This window comes from Carcharhinus amblyrhynchos, chromosome 7, assembly GCF_965287045.1.
Source record: "Carcharhinus amblyrhynchos chromosome 7, sCarAmb.v2.hapA, whole genome shotgun sequence".
Lineage (NCBI taxonomy): Eukaryota > Metazoa > Chordata > Chondrichthyes > Carcharhiniformes > Carcharhinidae > Carcharhinus > Carcharhinus amblyrhynchos.
The window spans coordinates 73,456,030-73,478,092 of record NC_137330.1 but is presented as its reverse complement, the minus strand read 5'-3'; the positions used below and the strand labels follow the sequence as shown (position 1 = coordinate 73,478,092).

The 22,063-nt window shown below is 40.7% G+C and overlaps 1 protein-coding gene across 1 annotated transcript in view; it reads right to left on the bottom strand.

Moving 5' to 3' along the window:
- The window catches only part of nt5dc1 (5'-nucleotidase domain containing 1), a 531,068-nt gene that overhangs the window by 506,249 nt on the left and 2,756 nt on the right, over nt 1-22,063 (bottom strand). Inside the window, exons 2-3 of the mRNA XM_080192585.1 lie at nt 16,504-16,595; nt 2,260-2,331 (exon numbers count right to left, since the gene is read on the bottom strand). Of these exons, the coding sequence (XP_080048711.1) occupies nt 2,260-2,331; nt 16,504-16,595 (164 nt within the window). The remainder of the gene's footprint in view (nt 1-2,259; nt 2,332-16,503; nt 16,596-22,063) is intronic.

Here is a 22,063-nt window from a genome sequence, read left to right as displayed (position 1 = left end):
TATGAAGGTGAAGATGAAAAGGAAGAAATGTGCGTACAACAGATGTCAGATAGAAAATACAATGAAGAATCAGAATGAATATTGAAGGACCAGTGGGGAAATGAAAAAATTAATACAAAAGGCAAGGAGAGAACATGCAAAGAAACTAACAACTAACATAAAAAGAATTCCAAGGTCTTATAAATAAATAATGAAAGGGTGAATACAGAAAGTAAGGTTGACTAGAGATAAAAGGGGGACTTGCATATGAAAAAGTAAAAAGTTTACTTATTAGGCACAAGTAAGGCTTACATTAACACTGCAATGAAGTTACTGTGAAATTCCCCTAGTCGCCACAGTCCGGCGCCTGTTCAGATCAATGCACCTAACTAGTACGTCTTTCAGAATGTGGGAGGAAACCCATGCAGACATGGGGAGAACATGCAAACTCCACACAGACAGTGACCCAAGCCAGGAATCAAACCCGGGTCCCAGGAGCTGTGAAGCAGCAGTGCTAACTACTGTGCTACACAAGAGAAATAGCAAGGCATCTGTCTTTCCAAAGGAAGGGTAATGTATGCAGGCTGAGATGAGAGAGTTGGTAACTGGTACGCTGGAAAAATTTATAATTGATGAGGAAGTAGTGTTAGAAAGGCTATCTATAATTAAAATTGATAAGGTACCAGGATTGGATGAGATGCATTCAAGGGTACTTAGGGAACTGACAGTGGAACTTGTACAGGCATCAGTGACAATCTTACAGTCTTCCTTAGACATGGGCTGTACCAGTTGACTAGGCCATTGCGAATGTTACAGCCTGGTTCAAACAAGGGTGCAAGGATAAAGCTGGCAACTACAGAATATTTAGTTTGACTTCAATAGTAGAGAAACATCTGGAGAACATAGTTCATGACAAAATCAGCAGTTACTCAGACAAGTACAAGATAACTAAGGGAAGTCAGCATTGAATCATTAAGGAAAATTATATTTAACTAACCTGCTGTGGTTTTTGTTGAAAAGGTTAATAAGGACAATGCTGTTGACGTGGTGTATATGGATTTTCGAAAGGAATTTGATACAGTTCTACAACAGACTTGTGAACAAAGTAAAATGGGAAGTGGACACTTGGATCAGAAATTGACAATGGTTGTTTTTCTAGATTGGAGGAAGATTTGTACTGGATTTCAATAGGGGTTATATGTTGAGACCCTGTTGAGAGTAGTTAATAAAGCATATAATTAAGCTTTATCAATAGGGGCATCGAATACAAGAGTAAGGAAGTCATGTTGAACTTGTGTAAGACACTCTGGAGTACTGTGTCCAGTTCTGGGCACTATATTTGATGAAAGATGTAAAGACACTAGAGACAGTAAAGAGGAGATCCACAAAAATGATTACAGAAATCAAAGAATTGTAACTACGGAAATACACTGGTGAGGTTGGGACTATTTTTGTTGGAGAAATGAAGACAGAGTAGAGGTAATCAAGATCCTTGATGGTATGGACAGGGTAAATAGTGAGAAATTGTTCCCACCTAAGGAAGCATCAAATACTAGAGGGCACATATTCACAATAATTGACAAAGGAGTAAAAGTGGTGAGGGGGAAAAAAATTCACCCAGAGGGTGGTTGGACTCTGGAATAGAATTCCTGAGAGGCGGCAGAGGCAGGCTCAAATTGAGATATTCAAAGAGAATTGGATTTCTTTCTAAAAATAAAGAATGTGCACTGTTACGGAGATAAAACGGGGAGCGGCCCTGTTACGGAGTTAAGACAGGAGTAGATAGAGAGCCAGTGCGGACTTGATGGGCCAAACAGCCTCCTCTTGCACTGTAAAGACTCTGTGATTTTGAATTAGATTTTACCCTGGCTAGATCCTGTGTCATCCCAGTGGAGTTCTCTCTCTTCCAATTTAGGAGGTCTATATTAAGGAGTGTTTATTGTGCACCTCCATTACTAATCTAAGCCTTATGATAATCATTTGTAAGCAAATGTGACCCTCCACACACTTGGTGCACCTGAATTCCCAGTGTCAAATGCAGCAACATACTCATCAAGGAGGCGCAGCTTTACACGTCAAAAATTCTTCCTACTCTTTTCCCTTTATTCTAACATTATTTCTACCTATGTTTGTGAAATTAAAATCTCCCAATATCACCACTTTATAGTTTTTGCACAGATTGGTGAATCCCCACAGATCTGCCGCGCTCTATTTTTCTTTCATTGTTTGGAGACTTGTACTATAATACAAATGAAAAATGTAAAAAACTAAAATACTCACCTCAGAACTGTCCCATCTTCATCCAATTTCAGTAAATTTCCATCTTCTAGATCCAACAACAAGCCTTTGAAACTACCAAAAGAAAAAGACATACTGAAGATTCACAACACAAATTCAGACATTCAATCATAAGCTTTATGTATTTAGCTCTGTTTACTCCTCTGTCAATATGAGTGTTCAATATTGTGACAAGTTGCATTATGCACACACTCAAGCTTCTTTTGACCAGCAATCCCACTATGAATGGTATTGACAAGGGGTTGAATTTTCCTTGCCCACTGAGGTCTGATAGGGAGTCAGGAAGGCAGGCAGTATGACCAGGAAGGCATCGAGAGTCAAATGTCCTCCCCTCGCCACAGCATATTGCCAACAGAGAGACCTTTTGTAGCAATGGGGGTTAGTTGAGCCACAGAAGATCAAACTGTGGTCTACTTTACCCAGACTGGGAACACCATATGGGGAGACCACCTAGTGAATTTCCCACGTGTTCCTAGCTTGTGGGGCCCAGTAATCACATCTGAGCACCAATGCCATTGCATTGATGCATCATAACCCACTCCGCCATCGATACCCCCAAATTCACACCTGCCGAAAACCTGCAAATTTCCACCTGATCTTTGACAGCACCTCTTCATGGAGCACTCTTATGCTAAAGGTGAAGAAATAAAAACCCACTGATGGAAAAATCATCAGTCATAATAGAAGCTATCCCAGGTTGCTACGGGAAGGAAGGGTAGAAATGGTTGGGGCCTTAACAGATATCTTCCCATCCTCTTTATGGCGAGGCTCCAGAGGACTGAGAATAGCCAATGTTGTTTCATTGTTTAAAAAAGGAAGCAGAGATAATCCAGGAAATTATAGGCCAGTGAGCCTGATGTCAATAGTGGGAAAGCTTTTGGAGAAGATATTGAGGAACAGTATATAAGCACATTTGAAAGCAAATGGACTAGTTAGTGACAGCAGCATGGTTTGGTACAGGGAAAATCATGTCTCACCAACTTGATTGAGGTTTTTGAAGATATGACAAAGATAATTGATGAGGGAAAAGCTGCAGATGTAGTTCATATGGACTTTAGTATGGCATTTGACAATGTCCCACATAATTTAAAATTACATGGGATTCGGGGTGGGCTGGCTGAATGGATACAGATCTGGCTTGGTTATAGAGAACAGAGAAAAGTGATGGAAAAATGGAGATCTGGAGCGAGTAGTGTTCCACAGGGATCAGTGCTGGGACCTCTGTTGTTTGTAGTATATGTAAATGATCTGGACATAAATTTGGTCTGTCTGATTAATAAGTTTGTAGATAACACGAAGATTGGTGGAGTTGATGATAGTGCTGGGGATTGTCAGAGAATACAGCAGGATATAGATAGATTGGAGACTTGGGTACAGAAATGGCAGATGGAGTTTAATCCAGACAATGCAAAGTGATGCATTTTGGAGGATCAAATTTAGGTGTGAATTATACTGTAAATGGTAGAATCCTTAGGAACGTTAACATACAAGGGATCTGGGTGTGCAGGTCCATAGTTCCCTAAAAGTGGCAACACAGGTGGCCAAGGCGATTAAGAAGGCATATGGCATGCTTGCCTTCATCAGCCAGCACTGGTTGGCTGAGGAATATAAAACCTTGATTTGGCTAAATTTGGAGTATTGCATGCAGTTCTGGTCGCCACACTACCAGAAGGACATGAAAGCTTTGGAGGCAGTGTAAAGAAGGTTCACCAGGATGTTGCCCAGTCTCAAGGGTATTGACTATGAGGAGAGGTTGAATAAACTGGGAAGGACAGAGGCTTAGGAGAGACCTGATGTCTACAAAATTATGAGAGGCATACACAGGATGGATAATCGGAGGCTTTTTCTCAGGGTGGAAGTGTCAATTACAAGGAGGCACAGATTCAAAGCGAAGGGTGGGTAAGTTTTTCATAGTAAAAAGTCTGACAACACCAGGTGTTAGTCCAACCGATTTATTTGATAGTAAACTCACAAGCTTTCGAGGGGACTCCCTCTTCGTCAGGTGAATGGAGAGTTCTGGCCTCGGACAGATCATATAAAGCACAGACAGTTTAGCGATTACTGATTAGAATGCGAATCTTTACACCTAACCTGCTGTTCAAATCCTAAAGTGGCTGACAATGTGTGTGGAAGGAGCACTGATCACAGGTTAAAGAGATGTGTATTGTCTCCAGACAGCACAGTGAGTGAGGTTTTGCAAACCCAGGCAAGTCACGGGGGTTACCAATAGTGCGACATGAACCCAAGATCCCTGTTGAGACCATCCTCATGTGTGTGGAACTTGGCTATCAGTCTCTGCTCAGCGACTCTGCGCTGTCGTGTGTCATGAAGGCCGCCTTGGAGAACGCTTACCCGGAGGTCAGAGGCTGAATGCCCGTGACCACTGAAGTGTTCGCCAACAGGCAGGGAAGAGTCTTGCCTGGTGACATGGATACCATCATCACACGTGAGAATACCATCCACTAGGTACACGGTAAATACTCTTGCAACTCGGCCAACATTGTCTACCTGATACGTTGCAAGAAGGGATGTCCCGAAGCATGGTACATTGGGGAGACCATGCAGATGCTACGACAACGGATGAATGAACGTCGCTCGGCAATCACCAGGCAAGACTGTTCCCTTCCTGTTGGCGAACACTTCAGTGGTCACGGGCATTCAGCCTCTGACCTCCGGGTAAGCGTTCTCCAAGGCGACCTTCACGACACACGACAGCGCAGAGTCGCTGAGCAGAGACTGATAGCCAAGTTCCACACACATGAGGACGGTCTCAACAGGGATCTTGGGTTCATGTCACACTATCGGTAACCCCCGTGACTTGCCTGGGTTTGCAAAACCTCACTCACTGTGCTGTCTGGAGACAATACACATCTCTTTAACCTGTGATCAGTGCTCCTTCCACACACATTGTCAGCCACTTTAGGACTTGAACAGCAGGTTAGGTGTAAAGATTCGCATTCTAATCAGTAATCTCTAAACTGTCTGTGCTTTATATGCTCTGCCCGAGGCCAGAACTCTCCATTCACCTGACGAAGAGGGAGTCCCCTCAAAAGCTTGCGAGTTTACTATCAAATAAATCGGTTGGACTAAAACCTGGTGTTGTCAGACTTTTTACTGTGTTTACCCCAGTCCAACGCCAGCACATCCACATCATAAGTTTTTCATACACAGAGGGATGAGTGCCTGGAAAGTACTGTCAGACGTGGTGACGGAAGCAGGTACATTAGCAACACTTAAGAGGCACCTCAATGGGTACATGAATTGGGAGGGAAGAGAGAGATACAGACTGAGTAAGGGCAGGTTATTTTTATAATTTAGTTAGAGCATCATGATCAGCACAGATTTGGCAGGCCAAAGGGCCTATTCCTATGCTGTATTTTTCTGTGTTTTTTGTTTTAACCTCAAGCCAACATTATTCTCTGTGCCAGCTTAAGAATTGATTGTCACTCACGAATCAGCCTCTACAGCCACAAGAGACAATGTTTAACACATAACTAACATATACCCAGGCATAGTCCACACAGACAGATACCACCATCCTGGAGTTTCAGCCTCAGCAGTATCCATCACTAGCAATGACACTCCCAAGACAGCTGAGCATCAAGCCCTCTGATTTGGCCAGCAGCTCAAGGGGATGCACTTTAATACTCAACTGAACAGTGGTCACAGCCAGCAACAGCAAAACATCACCTTGGGTGTCCCACCATCTAGCAAAGCAGAGCAAGATCCCACTTTTGACCCTGGCAGTGGGACTCAGATTCCTACAACAAACTGAGCTCAATGAAGCCACATTTGTTTATTGATAACACTACTGTAAAATCTTTCATTTTGTTTAAATCGATGCCAGGAGTAAGACAGAATACCCCTGGAGGTGAAAATCTCACCCTGCTTTATTTCAGGGACATGTTAAAGCTTCATTTGACGCAACAATTTCAAATGTGGAGTTACAGTAACGATCAGGCAGGATTTTAGTTAACAGATGATCAGGTTCATCAGGTGTTTGTATGTTTATTGAATCACTTGGGCAGTTATAGCAAAACAAATGTAATTTACAAATTATGTTTGTTGCCTGATTCCTTTTAGCTGAAATCTGTTATTGTGTCCTTTCTTCGTCATTTCGGAATTTATTTTCCTATTACTTTCGTTGTTTATCAAATCGATGAAGTATTAGCTGTTACTGTTCCCTCTTTCATAAGTTGGTGATTTTGTAACACATTTCCTTTGCTATTGTTCTTCACTTTCATTCCCCTTCATGAGTTTAAATGTTCCATCTGTTTCTTTTTTGATGTTAGCTTATGTTTACGTACAAAAAATTCTATGGTGATGCTTTGTCTTTCTTTATAAGCATCCGGGTTTAAATCACTAATAAGAAAAAGATACATTTTGTCTTACAAGCTGCCAAACGTCACAACTCCCCTAATCTTTTTCATTTTTTTATATTTCTCGAGGTATTAATACAAAAAACAAGAAATTAAAAAATGAGAAATAATTGAACATGTTAGAAATTCAAAACATGATGGCATTTGATCAAAAAGTAATTTTGTGTTTTATGTATTTTCTTTGAATTCTCATGCAAAGTCACATCTGAATAACTCATCTTTAATTTTCATGTCAAAATTGCCAATTTCCTGCGGTATTGCTCACAATTGGAAAATCAGGATTATTACAAATAATACAAGACATGATTTTGCTGGTATAGATGTGCATTTAAGCACATTCCTCTATGGTTACAATGTTTAAATGTATTTTAAAAAGTACCTGGATCTGCACCTTTGGTGCTGTAAGTTGCAGGGCTATGAGTTGTGTGCAGGAAGATGGGATTAGGAAGGACAGAGCGTCTTTGGGTCGCCATGGATAAGTTTGGTTGAATTGCCCTCTTCTAAGCTGCATAATTTCTACGGCTCTTTGGCATATCTGAACTCAGCTTGAGTTTACCCATTGTTTTGGTTTTTGCAGGGAAGGGTACAGAATGAAACAGCCTTCAGTTTCATGCTGGAGTTCAGAAACACAAAGGATTTTAAGATAATTGTGCAGCTGTAATGAACTGTAAAAGCTGTAACCCATACTGTTTTTACTACACACTTCCCAGTGTCATTGTACATGCTAAGTTGGATGAATTGCTGCTTTAGAAGGACTATACCATACTGAAGTTTATGTTATTCCTCTGATAAGACACAGCTGTTCCTCACTGAGGCCACAAAGTATAACTGTTGTCAGAGTTTTACTTCATCTTCAAACTGGGTGTCATGACAGCAGCTTTTTTTCCAATCCAGGATTAGCAAAGTTACTCAGGATTGAAGCATTCCATGGGTCAAATGACCTACTTCGGCTTTTATTTTATATTAAATTACTTGCTTTTTAAAGATATTTTCTTTGGAAGTGTGACACAGAAATTTGTAACACTTGTGCACTGTGCTGCAATCTGGTTAGGAAGGTTGAACGACTCCTTTCTCTGTCCTACTAAGAGAACTAAGAGCTTGAAGCACAGATGATCATGCTAATTCCATATATATACTTCAGTGTATGTAGCTCAGTGTAAGAAATAAAATAAATCAGCCATGCTCTTTATCTTAACAAGTAAAGAATTTGTTTTATTACTAAAACTTATTCAGGTAAAAAGGCAGAAGTAATTAATAAAATATTTAGAATGGACAAATATGTCCAACTCCCATTCATGCAAAAAGTCACATGAACAACATCCCCCCCCCCACCCCACCGCCTAAAGCACGCAATCAAAACTCTGCAGAGTATTAGATCTTAAAACATAGCCAAGTAAAAACTAATATCAGAGAAAAAATTCATAGATTGTCCAGATGCTTGTTTGCAGCTGAAGGGTCACTTTGTGTTTTTCATTGGTTCAGTTGTGGCTGGTTGATTCTCTTTTCTCTCAGAAACAGTGGTGCTGATTTGGAATTCTCCTTTAAAAGCACTCTGTTGGCAGCAACGAGGTCTCCTGGTGGGTTTTCAAATTGCAAACACCTCAGCTTTGAGTGAGGTTTCAAAAAAAGGTTTAATTTTTCCTTACCTGTTCATTTATAATTTCACTATGGTTAGCTGCTTTATTGATTTTTCATAAACAGAAATGCACTGCTTATTCCTAATTCTCCCAGGTTTAATAATTGATTATTTTTCACTTGACCTCACTAAAAACTTTATAAATAAAAATAAGTGCAGTAGCTAATCAATCAATTGCACTCTGCCCTAGTAATTCAAAATTAGTTTGCCTGCAGAGTATATACTCAGTCGATACATCAATATAATGTTGCTAAATCAAGGAATTTCAATCCTTTTTTCACATCCTTGCAGCGATGAACCTCCAACACTCTTGAATATGCAGTTTCCCTCCCAAATCTCCGCCCATCTTTCCCAGAAATCTATGCCTGAATCCCTCCCATCAGGTTTCTATTTGTTACAGTACCAAATCAGCCTTTCCTAAAGTCAATAATTACATCACGTGACAGCAATTGTGGTAAACAACCCATTCTTACCCTTCTGTCAGCAGCCTTTGAAATGGCTGACCACACTATCCTCTAACACCTTCATCATCCAGTTGGACAGAACTGCACTCGCTGATTATATTCTTACCTATCTAGCACAGGTTCCATTTGTATAAAGAGAAAAACCCAGCTCTAGTTTGTCAACTCACTTGACTGCTCCACTGTCTCTAAATTGTCAGACTGTTTGTCTGACATCCAGCACTAGATAGCAAAAATTTCTTCCAGCTAAACATTAGCAAGATCAAAGCCACCGTCTTCGATTCCTGCAGAAATTCTAATCTCAAACCAGTCTCAATTCCCCTTCCAGCACTGTGGAGGCAGATTTGGATCATTTGCAACTCTAATGTCATATCCTACCCCAAGATGAGCAGCTAACTACATATCCATTCCATCACCAAGAGTGTCTACTTCAAGCTCCATAACATTATTCTGCACCATCTTAGCGCATCTGGTAAATCCTTTGTTAAATCATTTGCTACCTCTAGACTTGATGATCCCAGCACACTTCTGGCAGCCTCCCAACTTTGAGCCTCCATAACTTGAGTTCAATAAAAATTCTGCTCCCCGTATACTAAATCAAACCACGATCCATTTCCCTCATCCCCCCTGTACTCACTGAACACTACCAGCTCTCATTCTGACAACGCCTGAATTTTAAAATGCTTATCCTTGTTTTCAAATTCCTCCTCATTTCTGCAATCTCCTTCAGATCTACAAAATATCTGCGCTCTTCCAATTCTGGCCTATTGCACATCACTAACTCTGTACTGCTTCAGATCATATCAAAGGCTGCAGACAGGGAAGGACGAGAAGGTATTGTTTATCATAGTTATCGTCACGTGATGCAATTTTTGTTTTGATAAAGGTCGCTTGGTAGTGCGAGAGACAGAATACTGACTGGAGTCATTTAAACATAGATTTCTGGGAAAGATGGCCAAATATTTGGGAGGTACCAACTAAAATGTATGGTGGATTCCGGAATCAAAACAAAATACTGAATCCTAAATCAGTAACCTAAATCCAAAGGTAAGATCAATCAATAAAGATCAATAAAGCTTAAACTGTTGTACCGACAAGGCAAATAAAAGTTATTTTGGCATCCAAATACTTTCCACTAAATATATATTTTAGCATTTTAAGAATATCAGGTGCAAACATGAAGCAGATTCAGTCAATCATTTGGATAAATTATTGAAAAGTATCATGCCAATTTATCATTAAAACCATAAAAATGTTTGAAACTCGAAAACATTTGTAATTCATCCTTAAGTCAGAAAGGCCCAAGATTTGGTGGGAAAATAACTGTTGTTGCAAGTTGTTGACAGTGTGTAGAATGTGCAGCAATTTGTAACAAGAATGCAATATCCCATAAATGCACCATGGTTACAAATGATTGTGCATCTGGGACATTTATAGTAATGCTAGTGGACTAGTAATCTAACAGCTCAGCTCTGAAGACAGTGTTCAAATTCCACCACAAGAATTGATGGAATTTAAGTTCAATTAGTTTACTTGGAATAAAGTATCTGTAATGGTGACTTGAAACTATTAAATTGTTGTAAAAACTACCCTGCTTCACCAAAGTTCTTTAAAAGAATGGAAATTTTCCATCCTTACCTAGCCTGGTACAAATTACTATAGACCCAGGTCAATGTGGTTGACTCTTAGGGTTTTCAGAAATGGTCTAGCAAGCCACTCAATTGTACCAAACCACTAAAGTCAAAAAGAAAAAATTGATCCATATGGACCAGCCAGCACTGACTTAGGCACTGCAACAATGGCACAGCATGTTCAGTGTCTCTGCAAAATTCTCCTGATTAACACTGGGGAGGGTTGTCCCACAGAATAGTCAAGCAACATCCTACATAGTCATACTCACTAAACTTTCAACTAATGTCCAGATTTGTCCATCACTACCCTGAATATCTTGCCTCACCAGCAGAATGGACACCCCAGAGACAACAACACATTCAAGAGGGAACCCTGCCCTCAGAGTCCTTAACATTGACTCCTGACGCCATGGAGTCTCATGCATCATGTCAAACATGGCCGAGGAAGCCACCAATTACCACCTATCACCCTCCCTCAACTGATAGATAAGTGCTCCTTCATGTTGAACAGCACATGGAGGAAGCACTGAGTAGCAAGGACACAAAATGTCCTCTGCGCGAGAGATTTTAATGCCCTTCACCAAAGCTGCTCGACAGTACTGCTACTGGTCAACTTGGCTGAGATCTGCTAATGAAGGAACCAAGAGAGAAAATCCTGCAATGCCTCAGCATAAGTCTCAAATGCATCTGTCCGTGACAACATTGGTAAAAATGAGCACCACACAGTCCTCATAGGGACAAAGTCCTGTCTCACACTGAGGATGCCATTCATTTTATTATGCAGCACTCTCATCATAATAAATAGATTTGATATCAAATCAGAGCTAGCAAGTCAAACTGGGCATCCACGAAGCATTTTGGGTAATCAGCAGTACCAGAATCAAGGAGTTTGTGGCCTAGCATACCCTCACTTTACCATTACCATCAAGGTAATGGATCAACCCTGATTCAATGAAAGGTACAGGAGAGAACGCTAGGAGTTTTACTAGGCATATCTGAAAATGCATCAGCCTGATGATTGCTTACATGCTAAACAGTGGAAGGAACATGCAATAGACAGAGTTAAAGCTCTACAATCCTGCTACATTCTGTTGTGAATGGTGTTAGGAAGTTGGAATGAAATGAAAAGAATTAGATGAAAAAGAAACTATAGGGATTTAGCTGCACAGAGGACTTCAGAGATGCAGATAAGAATAGTAGCCCTTGACATTCAATAGTATTACCATCACCGAATGCCCCACTGTCAACATCCTTGGGATTACCACTGACCAGAAACTCAACTGGACTCATCACATTAACACAGTGGTTACAACAGCAGGTCAGAGACTATGAATACTGCAGTAAGTAACTCACCTCCTCACTCCCCAAAATCTATTCACCACCTACAAGGCACAAGTCAGAAGTGTGATGGAATATTCCCTACTTGCCTGGATGTATGCAACCAACGACATTCAAAAAGCCTGACACCATCCAAGTCAAAACAGCCTGCTTGATTGACACCACATCCACAAACATTCAATCCCTCCACCACTGACACTCAGTAGTAGCAGTGTGGACTATCTACAAGGCGCACGGCAGCAATTCACCAAAGGTCCTTAGACAGCACCTTCCAAACCTATGATCATTTCCATCTAGAAGGACAAGGGCAGCATATAAATGGGAACACCACAACTGCAAGTTCTCCTCCAAGCCACTCACCATCCTGACTTGGAAATATATTGCCATTCCTTCACAGTCGCTGTGTCAAAATCCTGGAATTCCTTCCCTCATGGCATTGTGGGTCAACCCACAGCACATGGAAGTAGCGATTCAAGAAAGCAGCTCACCACCATCTTCTCAAGGGCAACTAGGGGCAAACAATAAATGCTGGCCAGCCTGCGACACTCATGTCCCACGAATGAATAAAAAAAACACAGGTACTTCGTTGAGCAAAGTAGAGACAAGCAATCTAGGGGTCTAGATCACAGGCAAATGCAAAGAAGAACGCTCTCAGAGAATCAAGCTGTTGTGCAGAAGTTAAAGCAGAAATAGTCAGTCTGTGAGAGACACCATATTTTCTCCTCTAAACTAGAAGAAAAGCTGCCTAAAAGAAAGCTGTGGGTCCTGTGTGATAATTTGGCTTATAGTGTTAAAACCAATGAGATGCTGTTTTGGGGAAGGTGTTTAGAGAAGTAGGTAGATTAAATTGGGGGAATAATTTAAGCATACTATATGACCAACCACTGTTGTAGTTAATTTTTAATGTTGTTCTTTACTGTTGCCTTTGGTGTGTTTTAAAGTTTAATATAAGTTTTGTTATTTGAATAAATTGCAAAAAGCCAGATCCGTTCCCTCACCAGGCTTCATTATTTCTCTCACATTGTTTCCAAACCATAAAAGTAGTTCAAAACCAGCAATACAAGTCTCCCTTCTGGGATTTAGGATGCACTCACGTTAACTATCAGCACGGTTCATAACAACAGTTAAGCAATTAACTGGAGGAGGCAGCTCCACAAATATCCTCATGCTCAATGATGGGGGAGCCCCGTGTAAAAGACAAGGAGAAATGCTTTCTAACTATTTCAGCCATAAGTGCCAAATGGATGATCTATCTCGACCTCCTGCTGAGATCCTCAGCCTCACAAATGCCAGTCTGCAGGCAATTCGATTCACTCCACATGAAATCAAGAAACAGCTGACAGCACTGGATAAGCAAGGGCTTTGGGCTCTGATAACATTCCAGAAATATACTGAAAACATGCTCTAGCTTAACGACATCATTAAGTTGTTCCAGAATGGCTACAACAGTGGCGCCTACCCACAATGTGAAAAATTAACCAGATATGTACTGTCCACAAGAAGCAGGACAAATCCAATCCAACAATTATGACCCAATCAATTTCTTCTTAGTCAGCAAAGTCATGTAAACAGTTGTTGACAGTGTCATCAAGCAGAACTTACACAGCAAATCCTATTCATTGCCAGGACCACTTGGCTCCTGACCTCATTGGAGCACTGATCGAAATACGGACAAAATTGCTGAACTCAAGATAAGATGAGAGTGACTGCCCTTGACATCAAGAGAGCATTTGACCAGTTGCAGCATTAAGAACCTTGACAAAACTAACATCAGTGGCAATCTGGGAGAAAATACTCCACTGGTCAAAGTCATACATAGCACAGAATTTGATGACAGTGGATGTTGAAGGCCAATCATTTTAGCTCCAGGTCATCTCTGCAGAAATTTCTCACAGCGATTTTCTTGGCTCAACCACTTTTAGCTCCTTCCTCAATGACCTTTCCTTCATCAAAATTTCAGAATTGGAATGTATGCTGATGATTTCACAAGGTTCAGTGCCATTCATAACTTCTTCGATGCCAAATAATCTGCCCGTGTGCAAGAAGATCTGGACAACATTTGGGCTTGGTTGATAAGTGGCAAGTAACATTCATACTCAAGTGCCAGACAATGACAATCTCCAAAAAGAGAACTGAAATTTTCTCCCTTGGGTTTACCATTACTTGGTCTGTTACTATTACTATTGTGGGACTTACCATGGACCAGAAAAATAATTGATCTAGCCAGATAAATGTCATAACTGCAAGAAGAGATCAGAGGCTGGGAATTCTCTGGCAAGAAGCTGCAAGGGAACCACTTACAATTTCCCTCCAAGCCACCCCATTCTGACACAGATCTATAATCACCATTCCTTCACTGTCATTGAATCAAAATCCTGGAACTCTTTTCCAGGATTATCTGGAACTTGCAGATGGTGTTGTTGCCATGCATCTTCTGCCCATGCTCCTCACGGTGGTTGAGGTCATGAGTTTGGAAGGTGATGTTGATTGAAAGAGCTTTAAAGAGTTGATGCATTACATATGTATATGGTACACAAAGCTGCCACTGTGCTTAAGTGGCAGACGAGCGAGTGAATGTTTAAGGTGGTGGATGGGGTGTACCTACACCATATGAACTGAAGCAGTTCACAATGCTAGCTCACCACCATCTTTTAAAGGGCATTTATCGGCAATAGGTTCTGGCCTAGCCAGCGACATCCACACCTGAGAAAAAAAATCTCACCTCATGACTCCCCATAGCAGGTCCATTAGTGACGTGTCAGGACTGTGAGAGAATTCTCCCCACATGTCTGAATGACTATGACTCCAACACTCAAGAAGCTCAATATAAACCAACATGCTTGATCAGCACCCCATCCACCACCTTAAGTGGTGGTGGAGTGAGTGAATGTTTAAGAACAGTGGCAGCTGTGTGTACCATATACATATGCACTACATCAACTCTTCCAAGCTCCTTCAACATCACCTTCCATCTCATGACCTCAACCACTGCGAATAAATAGGAAGAAGTATGGCAGCACCACCACCTGCAAGTTCCCTTCCAAGGCACACACCACCCTGACTTGGAACTGTTCCTGCATTGTCACTAATTCAAAAATCTGGAATCCCTTCCTAACAGTACTGTAGGCATTTCCTACATCAGACAACTACAGTAATTTGATTTGTCATATATTAGTATACAGTGAGAAGTATTGCTTCTTGCGCATTATACAGACAGAGTATGCCGTACATAGAAAAGGAAAGGCGAGGGTGCAGAATGGAGTGTTACAGTCATAGCCAGGGTGTAGAGAAAAATCAACTTGCTATAAGGTAGGTCCATTTAAAAGTCTGATGGCAGCAGGGAAGAAGCCTTTCTTGAGTCGATTAGTATGTGACCTCAGACTTACATACCTTATTCCGACAGTAGAAGAGAGTCGATCCAGGATGTGCGGGATTCTTGATTATGCTGGCTACTTTTCTGAGGCAGCAGGAAGTACATACAGCGTCAATGAGTGAGAGGTTGGTTTGCGAGATGGACTGGGCTTTGTTCACGACCCTTTGCAGTTTATTGCAGCCTTGGAAAGAGCAGGAGCCGTACAACTAAAAGAATGCTTTCTATGGTGCAACTGTAAAATAGGTGAGAGCCATAGAGGACATGCCAAATTTCCTTAGCCTCCTGAGAAAGTTGAGGCATTAGAGGGCTTTCTTAATTATACTGTCAGCATGGAGGGACCAGGACAGGCTGTTGGTGATAAGAACACTTAGAAACTTGAAGTTCTCCACCATTTCCACTTCATCCCCATTGATGTAGACAAGGCCATGTCCTCCGCTACGTTGCCTTACATCAGTTACTATCTCCTTCACCTTACTGACATTGAGGGAGAGATCATAGCCGTCACAACAGTTCATCAGATTCTCTATCTCCTTCCTGTATTTTATCTCATCGTTGTTTGAGATCAGATCCACTTTGGTGGTGACATCAGCAAACTTGAAAATCAAGTTGGAGGGGAATTTGACCACACAGTTATAAGTGTATAAGGAATATTGTAAGGGGCTGAGAACACAGCCTACATGCTTCAAGTGGGTGGCACATCACCACATTTTCAAGAGCTGGGGTGAGTAACAAATGCTGATCTTGCCAGTGATGCTCACATCCCATGAAAATAATGTTTTAGAACTTCCTTGTTAATCTTGCACAAGTGTCAGCTCTCTGTCAACCTACCCATGGGTTTCAAGAAATGGCTGCATCTGCAGAGTAAATATGAAATATGTAAATGACAGGGCTGGCAAGAAAGCCCTTCAATTGGGATTTATGTTCCACTTAATGCAGGATCAACTTGCTCAGCCCAGATAAGGAACAAGTGAAACTATATAGTCTCATTCTTTCAAGTAGTAAACTATTCTTAGAAATTATTAAACTTTCAAATGTTTTAATGTCTTTCTTACTTTTCTTTCTGTCTTTTCTCCCCACATCAATCTTTCTTTCCCTCTTGTTAATATTTCTCCTTCTCTCCCAAACTTAGCTCCAAGTCACCCTGCTTCCTTCTCTATAATTCTGTTTCTTTCCCCGGTCTGGTGACGTCATTGATCATCAGGGTCCCAGATACCCTGCTGATCTTGCCACTGTGTTATCAGCTTGCACTTCCAGCAATTTATAGCACAGGTCATTATCAAGCTGAAGAGCGAAGGGAGAAAAGTCACACTGGACCCTGTTTTTTAAACACCAATATTAAAAATATTGAAAATTTAAAAAAACAAATACAATTTTTTGCATCAAGAAACATAGAAAGACACTCACTCACCAAAAATCCCAACAGTCAGGAGTCACGCTCATGAGTTCTCGATCATAACCTCTCTGTTCAACTAAGAACTGAGCAAAGCTATCATATATCAGCTGAAAAATTCAAACAGAAATAAAATATTAATTTACAATAAATAACAAAATTATTATTCCTCTATAACAGAGCCAAATGCACAGTGCAAAAAGTTCTTCAACAGAGAAACAATATGGAAAGACAACAGTAATCTAGAGACCCAGGATAATGCTCTGGGGACCTGGGTTCAATCCCACCACTGCAGCTGGTGAATCTTGAATTCAATAAAAATCTGGTATTAAAATTCTACCATGACCACAAAACCTTTGTCATCATAAAAACACATCTGGTTCTCTAATGTCGCTGAGGTAAGGAAATTTGCCGTTTTCACCTGCGTGGCCTACATGAGACTCTAAATTTCTGATAGAATTGTTAGACAATTGATAGAATTTTGAGAAAGTGATCAAGTGTATATGGATGAGGAAAGTGCAGTTGATGTAATTTACATGGATTTTAGCAAAGCCTCTGACAAAGTCCCACATGGAAAACTAATTGAGAAGGCTGAAGCACGTGGAATTCAGAGAAAACTGGCTTATTAACAGGACACAAAGGGTGGTGTTAGTAGGTTGTTTGAGTGACTGGAGGCCAGTATCCAGTGACACACCACAAGGATCAGTGCTGTTTGTTTTATATATAAATGATACACATGAGAATGGCAGGGGGGAGGATAAGTTAGTTTGCAGATGACACCAAGATTGGTAGGGTGGTTAATAGTGAGCGTCATAGATTATAAGATATAGATGGACTGGTCAGATGGGCAGAGCAGTGGCAGATGATATTTAACCCTGGTAAGTGCGAGATGATGCACGTTGGAAGAGGAAGAGGGAAGAAGACAAAGGTAAGATACTAAGGAGCTCAGAGGAGAGGATGAAGCGTGGGGTACTTATCCACAGATCCCTAAAGGCGGTAGAGCAAGAGGATAGGTAGTTAACAAGGAATGTTGCACACTTGTTTTTTTCAGTCTGATAGAGTACAAGAGCAAGGATTTTATGTTGAAGCTGGACAGAAAATCAGTTACTCTACAGCTGAAGTACTGTGTGCAGTTCTGGTCATCTCACTATAGGATGGATGTGATTGCACCAGAAGGGATACAGTGGAGGTTCACCTGGATGTTACCTGGGATGGAGCATTTGAGCTATAAGGAGAGACTAGGTAGGCATGGACTGTTTTCTTGAGGAGTCAATCACGAGATGGCATAATTTTATTTCAAGTGGCAGGAGATTCAGGGGGTATTTAAGAAAACAAAGAGAATCTGGAATGTATGCCTGGGGAGGTAGGGGAAGCTGGAAATCCTACAGCCTTCAAAAAGTATTTTGGTGAGCACTTGAAATATTATTACATTCAAGGATGCAGGACAAATGCTGGAAAATGGGATTCGCGGTAGTTATTGTCAATGCAGATTCGATGGGCCAAAAGGCCTTTTCTGCACTGTATGATTCTATAATTCACAGCAATGTGGTAAACCCTTAAATGCTCTCATTTCAAAGGCAGTTAGGAATGGGCAAAACCAATGACACTCATTTCCCATGAAATAAAAAAACTACCAACTTAAATCTCTACGAAATGTTTTCCATGTCTTCTCATGTCCTAATCCTCTACCCTGGTAACTATTAATTGTTCTGACAAAAATAATTCTCCTTGTTATGAATCTGCAAATCTATTAGGAACATTTAACCCAATTAAAGTAATATCCTCAGATTTCATAAAAAGGTTCTCTGATCTTTTTTATCCAAAGAAGTGTCTTTAGTTCTAAAACCTGCTTGACTTCATTGCAATATTTAAGAGGTCTTGGATTCAATGTTTATGGAATCATCAATTAGAAATTACATTTTATGTGACTAAAAATGTTGAAACATAAATGTACATTGCTACGATCACTCAATTTTACAGCAACCTGTTGATGTCCTGACATCCACACCAACAGATCCTTGAAATCTCAATCAAAACGTGCAATCAGGAGTTATAATAAGTTGCCTCACAGTTCTTTTATTTCTGGAAACTGCATTCATTCAAATTCAACCAAGGTTGTTTTGATGAATTTCTTCTCTCTTGGCCTGCTGCAGAAGGATCTGAAATGATCTTAGGTTTCTGTGATAAACAGGGACTAAATGATAATCTCAAAGAACATAAGAAAGGACAGCAAATATTCTAACTGCGGGCTATCTTCTCAACATAACACGATAGCATTGGTACAGTCGAGGAGGGATGTCATTGTCTAAACCAAGGAATATTCAACTCACACTCAAGCCACACTGATGAAGCACTGACATCCTCATCCTATCAACACAGGCAAAAGAGAATAAAACTTACCAACTTAAGCAAAGTCTACCCACTGCATCCACAATGTACCTTTTTCATTCTGCATAATGTTTACATTTAACATAACATTTTAAAATGCAAACCTACATTTCCTTTGCTTCTACTTAAACATACGTTTCGGTCAGGAAAGTCTGGGCTGCAAGCATTTACACATGAAGAGCCTGAGCAGTAACATTAGTTCCCAACACATACGTAAGTCAACTGCAATTATTCCCCATACTACTCCTTGAATCAAGACAAATAAATCTTCACATTAAGCCTTCTATATAAAGATCACTTCACTTCAAAAATGGGAGGAGTAGTAGACCATACAGCCCATCGTGTCCATTCCGGCATGCAACATGATCAAGGCTGATCTTGGACTTTAACTCAATTTTCCCACCCACTCCTCACATTACCTGAGACACTAAAAAATTGCCCATTCCAGCCCTAATTGTATTCGATCATGGAGTCAATCTGAATAAGTGTCTTTGAATAACAGGTGAACATTTAGGTTTATGAAGTACACACTGCATCAAAGTGATTTACACAGAAATGTCAGGTTTGCAGTATCCCTTTAAAATTGTTTTTGCCAACATACATGAAAATTTAAATAGAAACTTAGCTAAATGCATGAAAAAATTGAGTTATGTTTTAATGCTGTGCTCTGAGCTCCAGTAACTACAGCCATGGAAGGGACAATTGTAACTTGTTGTAGCTCCACTTCATCCAGAAGGGGCTTCTCACAAGAACTAAGCAATCAGCTTTAAAAAAAGACATCACTATAAATGAACGATTACTTAGTTTGCTGTTGTGTTCACAATCTTTGTATAAACTTGAAGATGAACTTCCTACCACATATTCAGACCATCAGTAACACCTTTATAATATTGTCCCACTTCACCTCTGCCTCAATTAATTTACTGCTGAAACCCTCATTAACGCCTTTGTTATCTTTACACTTCGCTACTGCTATGCATTCCTGGAAGGTCACCCACATTCTACCCTCCTTAAACTGGAGGTCAACCAAAATGCTGCTGCGCACCATGTTCGAGTTTGCATCAGTCCCATTTGCCTATTACCCTCATGCACATTGACCTACATCAGTCCCCAGTTAAGAACATCTTGACTTTAAAATTTTCATCCTCATTTTAAAATCTCTCCCCATTTCTAATTCTCCCACAACCCTCAGATATTTGCATTCCTCAAAACGTTAGCCTCTTGACCATCCCACATTTTAATTGCACCAATGGTGGCGCTGCTTTCAGCTGCCCATGCCCCATTCTCTGAAATACTACTGTCATCTTCAACATTCTACCTCACTTTCTTTCTTTAAGATGCTCCTCAAATTGTACCTCCTTCACCAAGACTTCAGTTACCTGACCTAATATCTGCTTATATTGCTCAATGTCATAACTTGATTTATAACACTGCTTTGATTTCATTTATTGCCACATGTATTAGCATGCGGTGAAATTAGCATGCTTTTTGATATAGAGACAAAGCATACCATTCTTAGAGAAGGAAAGGAGAGAGGGCAGAATGTAGTGTTACAGTCATAGCTAGGGTATAGAGAAAAATCAAGTTAGTGTGAAGTAGATGTATTCAAAAGTCTGATGGCAGCAGGGAAGAAGCTGTTCTTGAATTGGTTCATACGTGGCCTCAGACTTTTGTATCTTTTTCCCAACGGAAAAGGTGGAAGAGAGTATGTCCAGAGTGCATGGAGTCCTTAATTATGCTGGCTGCTTTGGTGAGGCAGTGGGAAGTGTAGACAAGATCAATGGATGGGAGACTGGTTTGAGTGATGGACTGGGCTTCAGTCAAGCTGTGCTAGAACCAGAAAGAATGCTTTCTATGGTGCATCTGTAAAAGTTGGTGAGAGTCGTAGCTGACATACCAAATTTCCTTAGTCTTCTGAGAAAGTAGAAGCTTGGTGGGCTTTCTTAACTATAGCATTGGCAGGGGGCCAGGACAGATTGTTGGTGATCCGGACGCCTAAAATCTTGAAGCTCTCGACCATTTCTACTTTGTCCCATTGATGTAGACAGGGGCATGTTCTCCATACGCTTCCAGAAGTCGCTGACAATCTCCTTCATTTGTTGATGTCAAGGGAGAGATTATTGTCGTCACACCGGTTCACCAGATTCTCTGCCTTGTCATTGTTTGAGATCTGACCCACTATTGTGATGTCATCAGCAAACTTGAAAGTCGAATTGGAGGGAAATTTGGCCACACAGTCAAAGGGGTAAAAGGAGTACAGTAGGGTGGTGAGGACACAGTCTTGTGAGGCACCAGTGTTGAGGATGATCATGGAGCAGGTATTGTTGCCTATCCTTACTGATTGTGGCCTATGGGTTAGGAAGCTCCTGTGGGATGTGCCTCTGAAGCATCACGAGAGGTTGTATTACATTAAAGATGCTACACAAATACAAGTTGTTGCGGCTTGGTCAATTGCAATTAGAAATTGCTGCATTTGTTATCACCACAAAATCCTATAGAAGTCCAAAGATGTGCAAGTCAGGTAGATTGGCTATGCTAAATTGCCACTTAGTGACCCAAGATGTGTATATTTGGGGATTAGTAGGGTAAATGCATGTGGTTATAGGGATAGGGCGAGGGATGGGCCTGGACGGAATGCTCTGTCAGAAAGTCGGTAAGACTTGATGGGCAAAATGGCCTCCTTCTGCACTGGAGGGATTCTATTTTCAGGAATGTAACAGAAAGCTAAAAGTTAGTACCCCTTAATGATTATACCTTTAGTTAGAAGTCAGAGAGATTTAGGTTTGCATTTTAAAAATCGTATTTTAAAATGCAAAATAAGATTTTGCATTTAAATCTTCAGATTTAAATGAGGATTTCAGATATGCATGAGTACAACACTGTAATAATGATCTTAAAACATGGCTGCATGTCTTTTATATTTTCAATGTAGCTTGTGGGGAACAATTTAATTAAATGTTCAATTGCACCAATCCCTGATTATTGCAAGCGTTGGGAATGGTTTCATATTCTTTCGTGTAAATGCTGCTTGCTGTGTCGCCTAGATACAATCTCCACTGATGCACCATTATGAAAACAGGAATTCAACATCACATATGTTCGAGAAGGCCAGGTCCTCATCATCACCTTTTGCACAGTAAGTCTCACAACACCAGGTTAAAGTCCAACAGGTTAATTTGGTAGCACGAGC